Source organism: Theropithecus gelada, chromosome 7b (genome assembly GCF_003255815.1).
Source record: "Theropithecus gelada isolate Dixy chromosome 7b, Tgel_1.0, whole genome shotgun sequence".
NCBI lineage: Eukaryota > Metazoa > Chordata > Mammalia > Primates > Cercopithecidae > Theropithecus > Theropithecus gelada.
Window position 1 is genome coordinate 56,184,791 of NC_037675.1, and position 20,389 is coordinate 56,205,179.

A 20,389-nucleotide genomic window follows, 5' to 3' on the forward strand; every position below is an offset into this window, starting at 1 on the left:
TCTATGCATGGAACAGAAACCAGATTCCCTTCTGTTTTAGAGCGTTTTATCTTTTTTTTCTTTTTTTGTAAGATTACACAGTAGGCCAGGCGCAGTGGCTCACGCCTGTAATCTCAGCACTTTGGGAGGCCAAGGTGGACATATCATTTGAGGTCAGGAATTCGAGACCAGCCTGGCCAACATGGTGAAATCCCATCTCTACTAAAAATACAAAAATTAGCCGGGCATAGTGGCGGGCACCTGTAATCCCAGCTACTTGGGAGGCTGAGGCAGGAGAATCGCTTGAACCCAGAAGGCAGAGATTGCAGTGAGCTGAGACCGTGCCATTGCACTCCAGCCTGGGCAACGAGAGTGAAACTCTGTTTAAAAAAAAAAAAAAAAAAAAAAGATTACACACTAATTTATCAACAGCCTCCTCTCTCTGCCTTGCAGTTGCTTGGAGATTTTGCACACTAGCCCCAGGAAGGTGGCTGGGGGCAGTGGTGCAACACACTGCTCGATGAGACCCATAAGGTGGTTTTAACCATCTTCCACATACTGCAAGAACATGGCCAGCAGATCCAGCTCCTCATATAGTGCCTCCTCCCTGTAATTCTTCTGCAGGATCTGGTGCTGTTCCGGAGTGGCCCATTGCAGACACTAAACCACCAGTCAGCTGCATGTGTTGTCATTTGTTGTCCTGGATGTCAGTACAAACTCTGCCAGTGGTGACAGTAGGGTCCCCAAAAAGGTCAAGGTAACCATCCTGAATCTGAAAGAATTCCCAACTCCAGCAGGATCTTCCATTGGCCTGTTCCTTCCCCTCATTGACACCTGCCATAGACATGGCTGCAGCTTCAGGATGGTAGAAGAAGTAGAAAGCTGTCTTATACTTGACAGTAGATTTGTACCTCTTTTCAGTGAATCAGTCAAGATCCACATTGCCCTGGGGGGCTGTAATGAGGTCCAGGGTCTGCCTGACCTCTGTCTAACAGGAACTCTATAGGAAGTGCTTTATCAGGTTCAGGTAATGGGGCTGCTCTCAGCAACAGAGCTTCAACAGGTGATAGATACATGCTTCCGGAAGCATAGCATCATTGATGGCATCCAAACCTACAGCTGGCTTCTGATACAAGCAGATCCACCCCCAGCAGGTGAGGGATGAATCCATGATGTCATCTGCCACCAGGAAGAAAGCTTGCAGCACAAGACACGGTGGCTCACACCTGTAATCCCAGCACTTTGGGAGGCCAAGGCGGGGGATCATCTGAGGTCAGGAGTTCGAGGTCAGCTTGGCCAATACGGTGAAACCACATTGCTACCAAAAATACAAAACTTAGCTGGGTATGGTGGAATGCGCCTGTAGTCCTGGCTACTCAGGAGGCTGAGGCACAAGAATCACTTGAACCCAGGAGGTGGAAGTTGCAATGAGCTGAGATTGTGCCACTGCACTCCATCCTGGGTGACAGAGCAAGGCTCCATCTAAAAAAAAAAAAGGGCAAGCTTGCAGCAATTCACAAAACAGCCCAGGCAGGACCTGCTGGAGACTATCAGCATCCTGTTTCCTGGGTTCTGCCAGCTCCTGGAATGCTACTAGGATCGTCAAACCCTAGTGGTACTTGTCTCCAGTGGCAGTCTACTCCAGGATCTCTTTGAGCCAGGTAATAGAATCTGTCTCTGGGTGCCCCATCTCATCCTCACTCACCCTCAGTCAGCACCCTGAAAATCTGGGAGAAGTGCTCGATAAAATTCTGCTTTTCCTGGGCATAAACATCTGGATTTCTGGTCTCCATCCATTTTGTTACTGGATGTGAGTTCCTGCTTGGACAGCATTTTTCAAATTAAATTTTACATTTAGTTTGTGATTTCTTTCAAGCCCTACCACAACTTGCATTAGTCAAAACAAGTTATAGGCCGGGCGTGGTGGCTTACGCCTGTAATCTCAGTACTTTGGGAGGCTGAGGCGGTGGATCACGAGGTCAGGAGATTGAGACCATCCTGGCTAACATGGTGAAACCCTGTCTCTACTAAAAATACAAAAATTTAGCTGGGTGCGGTGCAGGCACCTGTAGTCCCAGCTACTCGGGAGGCTGAGGCAGGGGAATGGTGTGAACCTGGGAGGCAGAGCTTGCAGTAAGCCAAGATCACGCCACTGCATTCCAGCCTGGGGGACAGAGTGAAACTCTGTTAAAAACAAACAAACAAACAAACAAACAAAAAAACAACAGTTATTGTCCCCACTTTACAGATGAGGACATGGATACTATATTTGGAAACACTAGCTGACTGCTGAAGAAGAGCCAACCAGCTGGTGGGAGAGCTAGGTTTTGACCCATCTTCTGACTCCAGACCAGAGCGCCTTAATCTTGGGCTGAACTCAACCTACTAGAAGTGTGGACTGAAGAGGAGAGGTCCCCTTCAGGAAACATGCATCAGGGGTTACTGTAGGTTGAAGTCAGCCATGTGGTGACAAAGCCCAGAGGTGATGACAGCAAAAGACAGCAAATCTGATTTTTTAAAAGAAAAGTAAAATCCATTATAAACACAGGGGTTGAAGGAGAGGAAAGGGCCAAACCTGTCAGCCAGGAGAGCAGATCAGAAAGAGTGGTCTAATGCCCAGACACTGCCAGAACCAAGGTGGTGCACATCGGTCACAAAACACTGTTTCACCAACTATTTATTTGGCTTATATGAGGGAAAATTCAGAAATTTAATGCTATGCTGACCTTTACTTTTTGAAATCAAACTGGAAGAATTTCAGGGGAAAGGAAAATCCCATTAAATCTTCAAACTAATAAAGCATTTTTTAAAAAGGAACTTCTCTAGAGAAGCTTATCCTAGAAAACCAGTGAAATAGTGCTTTTAAAAACCAATTAGGGCCAGGCGCGGTGGGTCACGCCTGTAATCCCAGCACTTTGGGAGGCTGAGGCGGGTGGATCACGAGGTCAGGAGATTGAGACCATCCTGGCTAACACGGTGAAACACCATCTCTACTAAAAAATACAAAAAATTAGCCAGGCATGGTGGCGGGCGCCTGTAGTCCCAGCTACTTGGGAGACTGAGGCAGGAGAATGGCATGAACCTGGGAGGCGAAGCTTGCAGTGAGCCCAGATTGCACCACTGCACTCCAGCCTGGGTGACAGAGTGAGACTCCATCTCAAAAAAAAAAAAAAAAGAAAGAAAAAGAAAAAAACCAATTAGAAGTCTTTAAATCTTCAAGATCCAAATACTTATGCCTCCCAGTTGTGACAGTGCATGAAGTACACAGCATTCCTGCTAAAAATGTTTTCCAGGAATTTAGTGAGGTCTTTAGACCTGACTTGCAGTTACCAGGAATATGAGAAATATAGAAGTTAAATGAAAACAAACAAAAAATCATACAAATCACAAAGGTGGAATATCTTATAGGACAACTGACCTCTCTGATAAAGCAGTGGCAAGGGTGGGGGTAGTAGGCGCTATTCCAGATTAAAACATAATAATCAAATGCAAATGTATGGACCTTAGTGGGTCCTTGTTGGAAAAAATCATTAGTAAAAGACATTTGAGACACCTGGGGAAATGTGAATATATATTAGGTATTAGATGATATGAAGGAATTAATAGTTAATTTTACTAAGGATGGTGTAAATCATTAAGAGGAACACTTTTTAGGGTGACATTTCACCTCTAAATACATGTCTCTGATTTACTATCAGTAAAAGAATAAACTACACCAATATGGCAGAATGTTAGTTTTCAATCTAGGTGGTAAGTATATAGATGTCCACTATATAATTTTGACTACTTTTATGTTTGAAGGTTTTACATAATAAAAAAATTAAAGTTTACAAATACATGATACTAACAGGCAATATTGGTTTTTTTGGTATTACTATTCTACCCAACCACTCCGTTTCTAGTTTATATGAAGCTTTAATAATAAACTAAAACTTCAAGCACTAGTAAAACTAACCCGAGTAGCTGGGACTACAGGTGCCCACTACTATGCCCAGCTAAATTTTTTTTTTTTTTTTGTATTTTTAGTAGACAGGTATTTTGTATTTTTGGTAGAAGCAACAACATTCTTGAGGGAAAAAGTCTTTAAATAAAGGCTCTGTCTAATCAAAGGAGCTACATACAGGTAGGAAGACCACAGATCCCAAGAACATTTAGATACGAAACCTTTTCAAAAATCTGCATCATAAGAAAAAAGAGACCTGTTACTATAGAAACGATTTGCAGGGCTTGAACATTTCAAGGGAAAACAGCACCTCTAGCAAGGAAAGGAGGCTGAAGAGCTTCCTAGGGCTTTGCCTATCAGCTGCTGGAAGTCAACAGAATGAGCAATGACAATTCTGACAGGCCCACCCATGCTCAGAGACCTGGGCATGACAATTTAACTCCTAGTCCTACTGCCTCTCCCCTTCAGACCAGACCTAGAATAGTCAAGTGACTCACCTACCTGAGTTCATAAACCAGTTAGCATGGATGTGGATGCTATGACTAGCCCAGGCTAGCTGTTCTTCCCATTACAGCAGGACAAAGTTTTGTTGACATACTAAACTAGTTTTCCTTTTTTTTTTTTCTGAGACGGAGTCTCACTCTGTCGCCCAGGCTGGAGTGCAGTGGCACAATCTCTGCTCACTGCCAGTTCTCCTGCCTCTGTCTCCCGAGTAGCTGGGACTACAGGTGCCCGCCACCACGCCCAGCTGATTTTTTTTTTTTGTATTTTTAGTAGAGACAGGGTTTCACCGTGTTAGCCAGAATGGTCTCGATCTCCTGATCTCGTGATCCGCCCTCCTTGGCCTCCCGAAGTGCTGGGATTACAGGCGTGAGCCACTGCACCTGGCCTCTACTAAACTAGTTTAAGAAATATCAAGGAGATTTCAGAATTAGATCAGTGAACAGAATTTCCAACATGCTAAATATGAAGCTGAAAGATGTGCATCTCCTTTTTATAAACGACTTCAGTTGTAAATAGCCCCAGCCCTCAAAAAGCTGTTTACTGTGGTGGAGAAGGGGTAGAAGGGGAGAAAAAGATGATGCCAAAATGAAAGGACACGCAGCATGGGATAACCATGGAGGCAAAGCCTGATAGCACTAACAGCTGGAGGCTGTCAGCAAACTGCTCCTTGAAGCCGAAGGGCAGATTGTTTTTGATGGGCCATCAGAAAGGCATACCTCCAGGGCGGCCCATGTGATAAACAGTGGGGTCAGTTAGAGGAGTATGATCTACAGCAGCTATCCCTTAAAGTCAACTAGGAGACGGGCACCATCCTCACTGAGTTAAAGCCTCTCGTCTGAACTCCAGGCATGCACAGCCCTTCATTGCTGCTAATGAACACCGTACCACAAATGCCTAGACCACACAGGTATAATTATATTTTAAGCTATTTTAGTGAGAGATTCCTTGTTTGGGATGTTTGCCAATGGCCTCTATTGAACTGAGTTCTGATTCCTACTTAGGACAAATAAAAACTAATGTGTGATACACAAAACACATCACACTTCAGAGGAAGAGTCATGGCCTCTTGGGACTGCACATCACAAACATTTGGACCAACCGGACCTCGAAAAATTCACCCAGAACTCAGTCACGGTCAATTTCCTCACCTAACCCTGGCTGCTTGTTCACAGAAATCTCCATAAGCAATAGTTGTTGATAAGCAAGAGGCAGCAGCCACCTCCCCATGGTTGCCAACCAAAAATAAAAAGGACAGTAAAATAAATTAGAGGAGGGAGATAATAAAGACCAAACATTGCAAAAGAACAAACCTCAGGACCTTCACCTGGGTCTCCAGCTCCAGTAAGGAAATGAGACAGAGCGGTTTCTCAGATTAACTGTGCACTAAACTACAATACTAAACTGCCCCATGTGAGGAAATGCAATGGAAGATAAGAAAAAAATGCCAAAAAATGTAGCAGGAGGCTACAACACAACAAAACCTTACAGCAATGGTGAGAAAAGACAACAGAAAATCAGCCAAGTGTTTTTGCAAGCAGAAAATTTATTCAATTTTAGAAAAATCACTTTGGCATGAATGGATCGGAGCAGGACAAGCAAGGAGGCAAGGTGGCCAGGTAAGAGGTTATTGTAATGTAAGTGAAAGATGACCAACTCAGGTGGTACACAGAAATATTCAGGTGGTACACAGGTCAGGACTTTGTGAGCATGAGTAGCCAAGGGGATTCACGAGAAGGAATAATTGCAGATAAAACAAATAACCAGGTTATAAAGACTAGACGAAGTAACAACATGTGTCAGGTTAAAATTCATTAGAAGGGTTGACTAAGGCCAGAATGAACTTTAAAGACATCAGATGAAAGAGCTGGCCCTAATACCATTAATATTGATCTTTTAAAAGTTTAAAATAAATCTAATTGCCTTGAAAACTCCATTGAATTTTAACTCTGGTACAGATAACTATGAATGTTAGTGTATTCCTTTTACTGGAAAACACTGAGACCATAATCTCTAAACCAGCATGGGCACGTTCTGCAAAAAAACAAACAACCCAAAAAAACTCAAAATGAATTTATTTCTAAGTTCAACTCAAAAGCTACTTTTTCCATAACATCTGGACTTTCTTGTCTCTCTACCAGAAGCACCCATCTTCCCTCTGACTACATAGAACCCCTTTACTCCTTGAAGGCCAAGATCAGGCCAATCATCTTTGTTTCCCCTTTAACAGTGACCACTCATAGAGACCATCTACAGTTCCACTTTTCACAGTTTCAGTTACCCTTGGTCAAACATGGTCTGAAAATATTAAATGAAAAATTCCAGAAATAGACAATTCATAAGGTTTTTTGTTTGTTTTTGTTTTCTTTTTGAGACAGAGTCCCACTCTGTCATCCAGGCTGGAGTGTAGCAGCACAATCTCGGCTCACTGCAACCTCTGTCTCCCAAGTTCAAGTTTTTCTCCTACCTCAGCCTCCCTAGTAGCTGGGATTACAGGTGTGTGCCACCATGCCCAGCAAATTTTTTTGTATTTTTAGTAGAGATGGGGGTTTTGCCATGTTGGCCAGCCTGGTCTCGAATTCCTGACCTCAAATGATATGCCTGCCTTGGCCTCCCAAAGTACTGGGATTACAGATATGAGCCATCATGCCCAGCACTTTTTTTTTTTTTTTTTTTTTTAAACGGAGTCTTGCTCTGTCACCCAGGCTGGAATGCAGTGGTGCAATCTCAGTTCACTGCAACCTCCATCTCCCCGGGTTCAAGTGATTCTTGTGCCTCAGCCTCCCAAATACCTGGGATTACAGGCACGTGCCACCATGCCCGCTTAATTTTTGTATATTTTGTAGAGATGAGGTTTCGCCATGTTGGTCAGACTGGTCTCCAACTCCTGAGCTCAAGTTAGTGGCCTGCCTCGGCCTCCCAAAGTGCTAGAACTGCAGGCATTAGCCACCGCATCCAGCCAACAATTCATAAGTTTTAAAATGCACACTACTCTGAGTATTGTGATGAAATCTCCAGCCCCTCTGCCCAGAACATGAATTAATCCTTTGTCCAGCGCATCCACATTGCCTATGCTATCTACCTGATAGTCACTTAGTATCCATCTCAGTGATCAAATCAACCTTCAGTTTTGCAGTGCTTGTTTTCAAGTAACCCTTATTTTACTTAACAATGGCCCCAAACCACAAGAGTAGTGATGCTGGCAATTCAGATATGCCAAAGAGAAGCCATGTTTCCTTCAAGTGAAAAAAATTAAAGTTCTCAGTTTATTAATGAACAAAATCATTATGCTGAGGTTACTATACGTATATTAAGAACAAATCTTCTATCTGTGAAACTGTGAAGGAGGGAAAAAAAAATTCATGCTAGTATTGTTGTTATACTTCAAACTGCAAAAGCTATGGCCGCAGTGCATGGTGAGTGTTTAGTTAAGATGCAAAAGACATGAAATTTGTGGGTAGAAGACACAAACAGAAATTTACTGTGAATGATGGCAATCCGGTTTGATACTATCCTCAGTTTCAGGCATCCACTGGGGGTCTTGGAACAGATCCCCAAGGATAAGAGGGACTACTGTATCTTCAATTCTAAGGATTTCTTGAAATAAGGAAATTAAAATATTATATGTGTTGAGAATATACAACATTGTACAGAATGAGTTACTGATGCGGTGGCTCACACCTGTAATCGCAACACTTTGAGAGGCAGAGACAGGCGAATCACCTGAAGTCAGGAGTTCAAGACCAGCCTGGCCAACGTGGTGAAACCCAGTCTCTACTAAAAACACAAAAATTAGCCAGGCATGGTGGTGGGCACCTGTAATCCCAGCTACTCAGGAGGCTGAGGCAGGAGAATCACTTGAACCCAGGGGACGGAGGTTGCAGTGAGCTGATATTGTGCCACTTCATCCCAGTCTGGGTGGAAGAGCAAGACTCTATCTCAAAAAAAAAAAAAAAAAAAAAAAAAGAATTGATGTTTTTAATGTGGATGAAGACATTTTGCAAAGTAAAATAAGCCAGACATGAAGGACAAATACTGTATGTTTCCGGCCAGGTGTGGTGGCTCATGCCTGTAATCCCAGCACCCTAGGAGGTGGAGGCAGGCCAATCACTTGAGGTCAGGCAGGACTTCGAGACAAGCCTGGCTAACATGGTGAAACTCTGTCTCTGCTAAAAATACAAAAATTAGCCAGGCATGGTGGTGGGCACCTGTAATCCCAGCTACTCAGGAGGCTGAGGCAGGGGAATCGCTTGAACCTGGGAAGCAGAGGTTTCAGTGAGCTGAGATCATGCCACTGCACTCCAGCCTGGGTGACAGAGCAAGACCCTATCTCCAAATAAATCAATATTGCTACCAATGGGCTCCAATAGAATAAAATTCTAGTAAATGAATGTCCTCTTGGCCTTGAGTATAACAGATTTAACTTGGTTCAGATACTCTTTGCATAACCCAACACAAATTATCTCCCAATCTAATTACTATAGACTCTAGCTAATTTATAACCAAAGGAAACATATTTGTTTGCATAACCTGGAACTGAGAATTGTTCACATAATCCAGGATTCATAATCTGGGATCCAATGATTAGACAGTTGCCCTCTCCTGGTAAGTTTTAACGCTGCAGTCTACTCAACCAAATACTAGGCTGAAATTACAGTCCCCACATAGAAATCACTGGCAAATGAGTCAGGTGGGGAATGCCCAGGCATAGAAGGGTTTCTAGAGGTGGACAAAGCAAACAGCAGAGAAAATACAAAAGCAGGGATAGGTGGGGAAGAAGGGAGAAAGGATTCAAATAAATTAGTAAAATATTATATCAAAATAAAATCGACTGTCAGAGATTACAACGATTCTCATTCTATATCATCCTCTGAGCTCCGCCACTTTCAAGATACAGTCTTGGGAAAGTTCTCTCTGTGCCCCAATTTCCTTACGTATAAAATGGGAATAATATTGCCTACCCCATCGTGCTACTGTGAAGATCAAATGAGGTAACACATGTAAAAACTCACTGTTTAGCACAAAGTAAGCAATCAGCAGTATTTGTTACTCAGACATCAATCGGCTCAAGCATCGCTTCACCCATTCGTGCTCCCATCTCCTGGCATTGGTCAAGTTCCTATGCCAAGTGCTCTCACTGAGCTGTGTTTTTGTTTATCATCACATTTCTCAATCTCACAACACATTTCTATTTCATGTGATTCTATCTGCTACACTGTAAGTTCCATGAAGGCAGGAACAATACCTGGTTTTGCTTATCCTGCATTCCCAGTGTTCAGTGAAGTGTCTGGTACTTGATGTTCAATGAAATTATAGTAAAATTCCTAGTAATTTTTTAAAGAATAGTGTTTAGTACTAATACAAGTTGAATCGTGCCATCCGCCAAAAAAGATATGTTGAAGTCCTAAACCCCAGGTATCTTAGCATGTGACTTTATTCGGAAATGGGGTTGTTGCAGATGTAATCAGCTAAACTAACACAGGCATACTGGAGTAAAGCGGACCCTCCCTGATATGACTGACATCCTTATAAGACAAAACAAAAATGTGGACACTGACAGAGGCAGCAATCGGAGTGACACAGCTCAAACCAAGGAACACAATCAACTGACAGCCACCACCAGAAGCTGGGAAGAGGCAAGGACAGCCTTCCCCACTACAGGTTCTGGAGTGAGTATGGTTCTGCTGACCCCTTGATTTTGGAACTTTAGTCTCTAGAACCATGAGACTGTTTATTTCTGTCATTTAACCCACCTAGTTTGTGATACTGTGTGATACAGCCATGGAAATCTAGTGCGAGTACCAACCTGATGGCTTTGCTTGCTATAGTGAAGTTATGTATATTGATTTTTCCTCCCATGTCAGAAAAATTGTTTCTAGATAATCCATTTTAAAAGAAACTATTAGGATTGGCTTTCCTCCCCCTTTCTCAGTAACTTCCTAACTGTTTTATTCCACTTAGACATGTCCAAAATTCCAATTATATAATATGTCAAGTGCCTTGTTATTTTTTTCTTCTTTATTCACAGTGCTCTTTCTGGCAATGAACACAACTAAGTCCTATATAAGTGTTCATTAACAAACCAAACACAAAAATTATTAATGGATCAAAATTTGAATGAGCTACACATCTAAAATAGTACCTCTTAATCCAATGAACATTTCTATAACATACTTTAAAACTTAGGACATAAACTCACCTTTCACCCATGTATAGGAGAGAATAGTAAATAATTTACGTTTTTGTTCCCTGTCACATCTTAGTTGTTGTTAAAATTCTTAGTTCACCAAAGCAGTCTAATTGAATAAATCAGAGAGGTTTGTGATTCAAAAAGAAAAACCTTTTGTGACTGCTACCACATTTCAGTATGAAGTGTCTAAGATGCATTTTTGTATAAACAAAGTATCTAATTGCTTCCCATTATCTTTAGCAAATAGACATAATCTTCCAGTGAAAATGGCTGAGGTGGGGATATGACTCACCGTCAGTGTCTGTGCTTCCTCAGCCCTCACAGGGAAGCAGTCAGCCACCTCCAATGCCATCTCACGCTGGATTATATGCATGCTTCCCAAAATTTTGAACTGTTAACATGATTTATGAAAACTGTCTTGGCAGACAAGATAAAACCTACTTTAACTAGAAATGTGAGAGTCAAGACTCTTGCATATTCCCATAAACTCATAAAAAACAACTGATGGAACAATTTATACCCATTTAATCCTTAGTAGATAATGCTGTCTGAAAGGCTGTTCCCATGTATACCTGGAAGGGTCAGTTACAGGGGCATGAAGATCGAGGCCCTCAGAGAATACCAGACTCTCCAATTTAACTAAGTGTAGGTTCTGAATAAAAGAATAGTGGAAACTCAGGAAAGGTACCTTATATACAAAGGAGAATTCACCAAGATAAAACCTTGAATATTTAAGAGAACTAGGATATAGCTAAACTGAAATGGGACAGAAATAGATCAAGATGAGCTGGTCTGAGCTGGTCCAAGGATCAGCTTGTGATGTAGATTCAAAGGAAACCCAGCTCCTGGGAGAGATGATAGCATCTCCTCCAGCCCTTCTTCCTAGCCCATGAGCTACAGTCCAGTAGTGAACAGTACTAGGAAATCTGTATAACCCTGTCACAGATGACCACAGATGGTCCCATGGTAAGGTACACACTGGAAAGTAGGGAAAAGGTACAAAAGGAGACAGTCATGGAGAGATGCTGCAATGTAGGGAAAACTGAACAAATTCCCCAGAACACCAGGAGTTTGGATCAATCCACACAAGAGGAACTGGGGGGAAAAGAGGATTTTGAAGAATGTAAAATGCCAACTTATTCTAAATTTTACAACACTTAAGTCAACATTACTAATCAGGAGTTAAAATACAGAATACAGATACATAAAAAGATAAAAAGTCCTGTATCTTGTTTACAAGCACAGAAAAGTAACCTTCAGAGAAGTATGTTCCTATCCAAAAACAATATATAGTGGCCACTTGACTCACACTCTCTAAAGAAATAAAAGGGATTGTGTAGAATTGTTTATGGACCTAAAGATGTGGGTTCCCACTCACTCCTATCTCCCACCAGTATCATTCCTTCTCCCTGCCATCCAGGTTGGTCCAGGTGGTTGGACCCAGACCACCACATTTCAGATTCATTTCTTTAAGTTCAGCATCATCCTTGTTCTCACTACTCTGTCTTCTCTTTAATTACATATCTCTTTAAAAAAAAAGAAATATTAAATCCTTAGATCCCCTAGATACAGGCTTTCAAACTTTTGACTACAACCTACAGTAAGAAATGCATTTTACATCTGGAGCCAGTGCACACACACAAAATTATACCTATAAAACCTACATAGAAGTTTATCAAAACATCCTTACTATATATGATACACTGATCTTATCCATTCTACTTTCTTTTTATTGTCGTTGTTGTTCTTCTTGTGAGATGGCGTCTTGCTCTGTCGCTCAGGCTAGAGTGCAGTGGCACAATCTCGGCTCACTGCAACCTCCGCCTCCTGAGTTCAAGTGATTCTCCTGCCTCAGCCTCCCAAGTAGCTGGGACTACAGGAACGCACCACCACACCCAGCTAATGTTTTGTATTTTTAGTAGAGACGGGGTTTCACCATGTTGGCCAGGATGGTCTCGATCTCTTGAACTTGTGATTTGCCTGCCTCAGTCTCCCAAAGTGCTGGGATTATAGGCTTGAGCCACTGCACTCAACCTCTACTCCACTTTTTAAAAATTTTTATTTATTTATTTATTTATTTATTTATTTATTTATTTATTTATTTTGAGAATGAGTTTTGCTCATTGCCCAGGCTGGAGTGCAATGGCGCAATCTTGGCTCACTGCAATTTCTGCCTCTTGGTTTCAAGCGATTCTCCTGCCTCAGCCTCCCAAGTAGCTGGGATTACAGACATGCACCACCATGCCCAGCTAATTTTTCTATTTTTAGTAGAGACAGGGTTTCTCCATGTTGGTCAGGCTGGTCTCGAACTCCCAATTTTGGCCTCCCACCGCGGCCTCCCAAAGTGCTGGGATTACAGGCGTGAGCCACCGCACCTGGCTACTCCACTTTTTTTTTTTAATGCTGTTAACCCAATTCACAGTTTGAAATACATAGAAAAGGTACACTGATTCAGTTCTTTGTGTAGCACTATAAGCAAGTGGCTACGAGTTCTGCATCAGACCCTCTGGATTCAAATACCAGCTCTACTGCTTGTGCCAACCTCTCTGCCTCAGTTGCCTTGTCATAGGGATAAGAGAAATGTTTACTTGAAAATTGGAAAATTAACCAAGACCATCCACGTAAAACTTTTAACCCATTAAAAAGTATGGTCATGCATTGCTTAATAAATGGGAATACATTCTGAGAAACACTTGAAAAATGCAGTTTCATATCACAAACATTGAAGGAAGAGAGTGCTTACACAAACGTAGATGGGATCGCCTACTACACACCTAGGCTACATGGTATAGCCTATTATTCCTAGGCTACAAACCTGTACAGCATGTTACTGTAATGAATGCTGCAGACAACTGTAACACAATGGTATTTGCATATTTAAAGAGATCTAGGCCAGGTGGGATAGCTCACGCCTGTAATCCCAGCACTTTGGGAGATGAGGAGAGGAGAGGGGAGGATCACTTGAGCCCAGGAGTTCGAGACCAGCCTGGGCAAAACAGTTAGACTCTGCCTCTATTTTTAAAATACAAATAATAATAATTTTAGAAAGACATCTAAACATAGAAAAGGTACAGTAAAAATACAGTAGAAAAGACTTAAGATGGTATGTCTGTGTAGGGCACTTACGATGAAAGGAGCTTGCAGAACTGGAAGTTGCTCTGGGTGAGTCAGGAATGCATGGTAAGTGAATGTGAAGGCCTAGGACATTACTGTACACTACTGTAAACTTTATAAACACTGTACACTTGGGCAACACTAAACATACTTTGTCTTCAATAATTTCAGCTTAATGTATTTAAAACTTTGACTCTTTTGTAATAACAGCTTAAAACAAAAACACATTGCACAGCTGTGCAAAAATATTTTATATCCTTGTTCTATACCTTTTTCTATTTTTAATTTTCTTAATTTTTTTTCTTTTTACTGAGGCTTCAGTGCAGTGGGGCAATCTCAGCTCACTGCAACCTCCACCTTCTGGGTTCAAGTGATTCTCCAGCCTCAAGTAGCTGTGACTACAGGTATACGCCACCATGTCCAGTTAACTTTTATATATTTAGTAGAGATGGGGTTTCAACATGTTGGCCAGGCTGGTCTCTAACTCCTGACCTCAAGTAATCCGCCCACCTCAGCCTCCCAAAGTGCTGGGATTACAGGTGTGAGCCACCACACCTGGCCCAATTTTCTTAATTTTTAAATTTTGTTAAAAACTAAGACATAGGGGAGAGGAGAGGAAAAAACTAAGACACAAATAAACACATTAGTCTAGTCCTACACAGGTCAGGATCACCAAGACATCACTAGACAATGGGAATTTTTCAGTTCCATTGTAATCTTATAAACCACCTTCATACATGTGGCCCATCATTGAATGAAACATCATGATGTAATGCATGATTATACTCAATTAATGGCTTATAATAATCTTAAATGGGCCGGGCATGGTGGCTCATACCTGCAATCCTAAGACTGGGAGGCCAAGGCAGGCAGATCCCTTGAGCTCAGGAGTTCGAGACCAGCCTGGGCAACATGGCAAAAACCCATCTCTACCAAAAATACAAAAATTAGCCAGGGATGGTGGCACAAGCCTGTAGTCCCAGCTACTCAGGAGGCTAAGGTGGGAGGATCACTTGAGTCCACCAGGCTGAGACTGCAGGGAGCCGAGATTGCGCCACTGCACTCCAGCCTGAGCAGCAGAGCCAAACGCTGTCTCAAAAACATGAAAATAAAAATAATAATAATAATCTTAAATGGTCCTCTCCATGGACTTTTGAGACAGGGTCTCCCCATGTTGCCCAGGCTGTTCTCCTGAGCAACAACTATCCTCTTGCCTCAGCCTCCCTAGTAGCTGGGACAAAAGGCACGCTACAAAACCTGTCTTTATATTGTGGTAAAATATACATAAAATTGGTCATTTTTAGCCATTTTGAAGTTACAATACAGTGGCATTCACAATGTTGTGCAACTATCACCACTCTCTAGTTCCAGAACATTTTCATGACTCCAAAAGGAAGCTCCAAAGGAAGCTCCATACTCGTTAAACAGTCACTACCCATCTCCCTCTTCTCGCCAGTCCCTGACAACTACTAATCTGCTTTCTGTCTCTATATCCATGGACTTTTTTTTTTGAAATGGAGTTTTGCTCTTGTTGCTCAGGCTGGAGTGTAATGGTGCGATCTTGGCTCACTGCAACCTCCGCCTCCCGGGTTCAAATGATTCTCCTGCCTCAAATTCCTGAGCAGCTGGGATTACAGGGACCTGCCACCATGCCCAACTAATTTTTGTATTTTTAGTAGAGATTGGGTTTTCCCATGTTGGCCAGGCTGGTCTTGAACTCCTGACCTCAGGTGATCTGTCCACCTTGGCCTCTCAAAGTGCTGGGATTACAGGTACGAGCCACCACGCCAGGCCCATGGACTTTTTAAACACTAACACTTGACCAGAACAGGTGTTTTTTTTGTTTTTTTTGAGACAGAGTCTCCCTTTGTCGCCCAGGCTGGAGTGCAGTGGTGCAATCTCGGCTCACTGCAACCTCCTCCTCCTAGGTTCAAGTGATTCTCCTGCCTCGGCCTCCCAAGTAGCTGGGATTACAGGCGCCCGCCACCACACCCAGCTAATTTTTTTGAATTTTTAGTAGAGACGGAATTTTGCCATGTTGGCCTGGCTGGTCTTGAACTCCTGACCTCAGGTGATCCGCCCACCTCGGCTTCCCAAAGTGCTGGGATTACAGGCGTGAGCACCGAGCTCGGTCAACCAGAACAGTTTTCTAATGTGGAATGATGTGTTCTTTGCAGTCATTAATCCTCTTTAGATGAATCTTCACTCATGAGATATTTCTGCTAACCATTTCTCAAGTAAATCTGTGAGTCACTTTAGGTAATTCTGTGACCTATCTCAGGGTCAGAAATCCCTCTCTCTTTGGGTAATTAGATCCATGCTAGATTACAGAACACTGTCCTGTGAATTCTCTTAGGGGAGGGTTCCCAAAGCCTGGCCCATGCTGTGGAGTAAACCACTTTCTGCGTCTGCAAGGGGTAAAATGAGCAAGGCCTTAAGACATTTCATTACATTGTGGAATATCTCTCACACACACACACACACACACACACACACACAATTTAAAGCCCTAGATCTCCAAAGAGCTGAACCCACGGAAAACTGAAAGTTTATTCTTCAGTCTTTGCATTTTGAAACTGCTTCTGAGATTCCAAACTTTTGCAATCGAGGGGTAAAAAAAGTGAACTTGGACACAGAACTGGAAGTCATTCCCGGTTTTAGAGTGCAGCATCATTTCCTTTTGGGGCCCCGCCTCTTTCGCCTTCTGATTTCCCACCCTTCCTTTGGGGTGTGGAAGACTGGGCAAAAAATAACTTTCTTTTTCCCAGGGTCTATTGGGTGGAATCGGTCCACACTCCTTCAGAGAAATAACTGGGGCAGGGAGATTGCCTTTCCAGCGCACTGTTTTTATTTCAGAAAACAGTGAACAGCAGAATGCTTCTTAGGCCAAAGAACTAAATGTCACCAAGATACACGGAAGGTGTAGACTGGAAAATAACGTCTTTGGTCCCAGCTGTAGAAGCCAGAAGCTTTGTTTGTTTTAAATATAGACCAACACTGCTCCTCCAGCCAACAGGCAGCAAAGTCCCCATTTTCCACTCTCCATCACCCCACCTTGCATCCTACCCACACTGATTGCATCCCCACCCTCTGGGTGAAAAGCCGACACGCCTCAGATGCTAACAGCACCGGGTCAACCCGGCTTTATTTTAGGGTGGGAGGGTGCGGGGATGAGACTGAGTCCTGGAACCCAGGGAGCCCTCCGAACCCCGGAGTAGCTTCACTGCTTTTTGCGCGGTTGGGGGTTGGGGGAGGAAACAGATTTCAGCAGCCAACTCACCCAATCAATCTCACACCTCAAACTCCGGGGAAGCCCGTGCCCAAAATTGTGCCGAATTTTGTAAATGTCCTGAACTGGAGTAAACTTGAGGTGGACAAAAGTACAACTCTAAGACTCCAATCCCCTGGCAAATCAGTGAGAGTGGAGGTTCCCGAGGCTGCGGGGAAGGATCGCGCCAAGGCTTCAATCCAGATATACACCCGATAATGGGATCTCAATAAGGAACTACCCAGGAAGCCGTCGCCCCAGCAAGTGCCCAGCTGATCCTTATCGTGGGCAAGTTTGGAACCGCAGGTGCCCCGAGAATCCCTGGCTGGGCGCTCAGGCGAGAGGGCTCCAGACTCCCGTCCACGCCCACCCGGGGCGCTCTAGGAGTGCTACGCGCTGGAAGCGGGAAGGGCCCCTGAAAGGCGGCTGCAGCGAATCCTGGGGCTGAGAGGTCGCTGCCACCCAGGGCGCCCCGACTGTGCCCCACGCAGGGCCTCAGCAGGGCAGCGGGTTAGGGCCGGTTCGGAGGTGACAGCGCCCGGCTCCCTGCGCCAAGAGTGAGGCAACTCCGGAAACTTCCTGGAGCCGGCGCGCGTTTCCTGCAAGCACCGCCCCCGCCGCCCGCACGCCAGAGCAGCCCGCGGGCGCACTGACCTGAGATGGTCTCCTGGTAGCCCTTGGTGAAGAATTGCATGGCCGAGGCCGCCCTCCAGGGCGTCTTGAGCAGCCCTTGCCGCTGGGGGTTCTCGCCCAGCGAGCTCAGGATGGACGAGTAGGCGGCTGCCAGGTTGGGGAGGTTCAGCTCGTTATCCTCCTCGCTGCGGGGTCGCTCGCCCTTCCAGCCGTCCGCGGGCTGCGCGCTCTTGGCCTCGGGCCGCGGGGTCTTCTCCGCCGGCCTGCTGGGCCCGGGCCGCGGCGGATCCCGCTCGGAGAACCCATTGCTGCACCTGGCGCCCCGCGGCTTCTCCGCGGGGACCCGCACAGGGCCCTTCTCCATGGACCCGTCGCAGCCGCTGCCTTTCGGGAAGTACCCGGGGGCGCTTCGAGGTCTGCGACTAAACTCCGCCGGTGGCCGCGGACAATGGGCTGTGGCCGGAGTCACCTGAGGAAGGTGCGCGACCTGTTTAGGTCACACTCCGAGCCGGGGGCAGCCACAGGCTGGAAAGCCGGGCCTCACCTCCTTTTTATGGCCCGGCGGCTCGGCCGGCGCCGCGAGGCGCTCCCATTGGCCGGCGCCGCCTCGCGTCATGGCGCTCGCCCCGCCCCTCGGCCGCCCGCCCCTGGGGTCTCCAGCCTAGGTCGCGGCTCTGGAGAGGCCCAGAGGGGTTCGGAAGCGCAGGTAAGGAAGGAAAAGGGCGCCGGCCCCTAGGAACCGGCGGGACCCCTCCGCTTATTGCGGAATGAGCCGAATCCGAAAAGAGGCAGGCGCCCAGGAGCTGGGACCTCGGTGGGAGAGACTGTCTGGGCGCCTGGTCGCCCCCTCTTCAGGCCAAGAGGGCGCTGCATTGAAGGGCTCCGGTCCCCTCTCCCAGTGAAAGATCAGCAAACAGGTGGCCTTGCCTGGAGAGAGACCGAGTTTAGCCACCGATTAGGAACCAGCTCTTAAGCTTTCAAGGCAAGAGAATAATGTGACTTTAGACTCTTGGGTTTAGTTAAAAACGCACCTGCCACCTAGAGGCCAGGTGGCACCGCTGTCGGGGCAAGTGTCACATCAGGTGGCCCTTATGTGGGTCCCTATGTCTAGAAGGATAGTATTTATGGTTGCTAGAACTTTGATCCTGGAAAAATTGATTTGCAAACGAAGATAGGACTTTCACTTAAAATCCATTTCGGGTGGTGGCTCACGCCTGTAAACCCAGCGCTTCGGGAGACCGGGGCTGGAGGATCGCTTGAGGCCAGGAGTTCGAGTCCATCCTGGAAAACATAGCAAGACCTCATCTCTATAAAACCCATTGCATTTTCTAGAAACGCAGTTGTGCAGATTTAGTGCTCAGTTTTACAGTTCCATGCAAAGCTTCTTTCCCTAGATGTTAGTACAAATTGTGAAATGCTATTCACCAACTGAACTCTTAACCAATGACATCTGCTGTAACTGTTTTCTTTGAGATTAAAAAATGGACCTTTTTCCTCACTTGAGGGATTATCTCATAATGCCAAAGATGAGCTTTAAAACATGTATCAAAATAATGTGTGTGTGTGTGTATATATATATATATTTTTTTTTTTTTAGGCTCACTTCAGCCTCCACCTCCTGGGTTCAGACGATTCTCCTGCCTCAGCCTCCCGAGTAGCTGGTATTACAGGCACATGCCACCACAACAGGCTGATTATTGTATTTTTAGTAGAGATGGGGTTTCACCATGTTGGCCAGGTTGGTCTTGAACTCTTGACCTCGGGTGATCCAACCGCCTGGGCCTCCCAAAGTGCTAGGATTACAGGCGTGAGCCACCTCACCCGGCCATTAACATTTTGTTTCAGAGTTTTTTGTTTTGTTTTTTTCTTTTTTTGAGACGGAGTTTTGCTCTTGCTGCCCAGGCTGGAGTGCAATGGTGCGATCTCGGCTCACCGCAACCTCCGCCTCCCGGGTTCAAGCTTTTCTTCTGCCTCAGCCTCCCATATTACTGGGATTACAGGCGCCTGCTACCATGCCCGGCTAATTTTTTTGTATTTTTTGTAGAGACAGGGTTTTGCGATGTTGGTCAGGCTGGTCTGGAACTCCTGATCTCAGGAAATCCACCTGCCTCAGCCTCCCAAAATGCTGGGATTACAGGTGTGAGCCACCACGCCTGGCCTGTTTCAGAGTCTAATGTTGATTTTCTTTTTCTTTTTTTCTCTTTTTTTTTTTTTTCTTTTTTGAGACAGAGTTTCACTCTTGTTACCCAGGCTGGAGTGTAGTGGCACGATCTCGACTCACTGCAACCTCTGCCTCCCGGGTTCAAGCGATTCTCCTGCCTCAGCCTCCTGAGTAGGAGAGGTGGGGTTTTGCCATGTTGGCCAGGCTGGTCTCGAACTCCTGACCTCAGGTGATCCGCCTGCCTAGGCCTCCCAAAGTGCTGGAATTACAGGCGTCCGCCTGGCCTAATGTAGATTTTCTGACATATACGCAGGTATTAATAGGATTAGGATCAGACAAACCAATAGGGAAGCCTGTGGAATTATTCTATACTAACAATGTAGCTTGGTCATTATAATAAGTAATTAGTATTTATGATATGTCTGCTCCAGGCGCAGCCCCATTGGAAACATTCAGGAAAGAAATATGGACATTGCCTAACCTTGTAGGCACCTTTACTCTAAAATGGAAGAAATCTTCATATCAGTGGGGTTTTTTATTTATTTATTTTTAATTTTTTTTTTTTTTTTTTTTTTTTGAGACGGAGTCTCGCTGTGTCAC

General features: G+C 44.8%; 1 protein-coding gene and 1 pseudogene across 4 annotated transcripts in view; both read right to left on the bottom strand.

The window, feature by feature from the left end:
- GCH1 (GTP cyclohydrolase 1) overlaps window positions 1-19,118 on the bottom strand; it is a 52,972-nt gene extending 33,854 nt beyond the window's left edge. For all 4 annotated transcript variants that reach the window (XM_025392962.1, XM_025392961.1, XM_025392960.1 and 1 more), the window contains exon 1: window positions 17,650-19,118. In XM_025392962.1, the coding sequence (XP_025248747.1) occupies window positions 17,650-17,992 (343 nt within the window). In that variant the 5' untranslated portion in view covers window positions 17,993-19,118. The remainder of the gene's footprint in view (window positions 1-17,649) is intronic.
- Window positions 397-1,776, bottom strand: LOC112629114 (annotated as a pseudogene).
- Window positions 19,119-20,389: the final 1,271 nt, after the last annotated feature.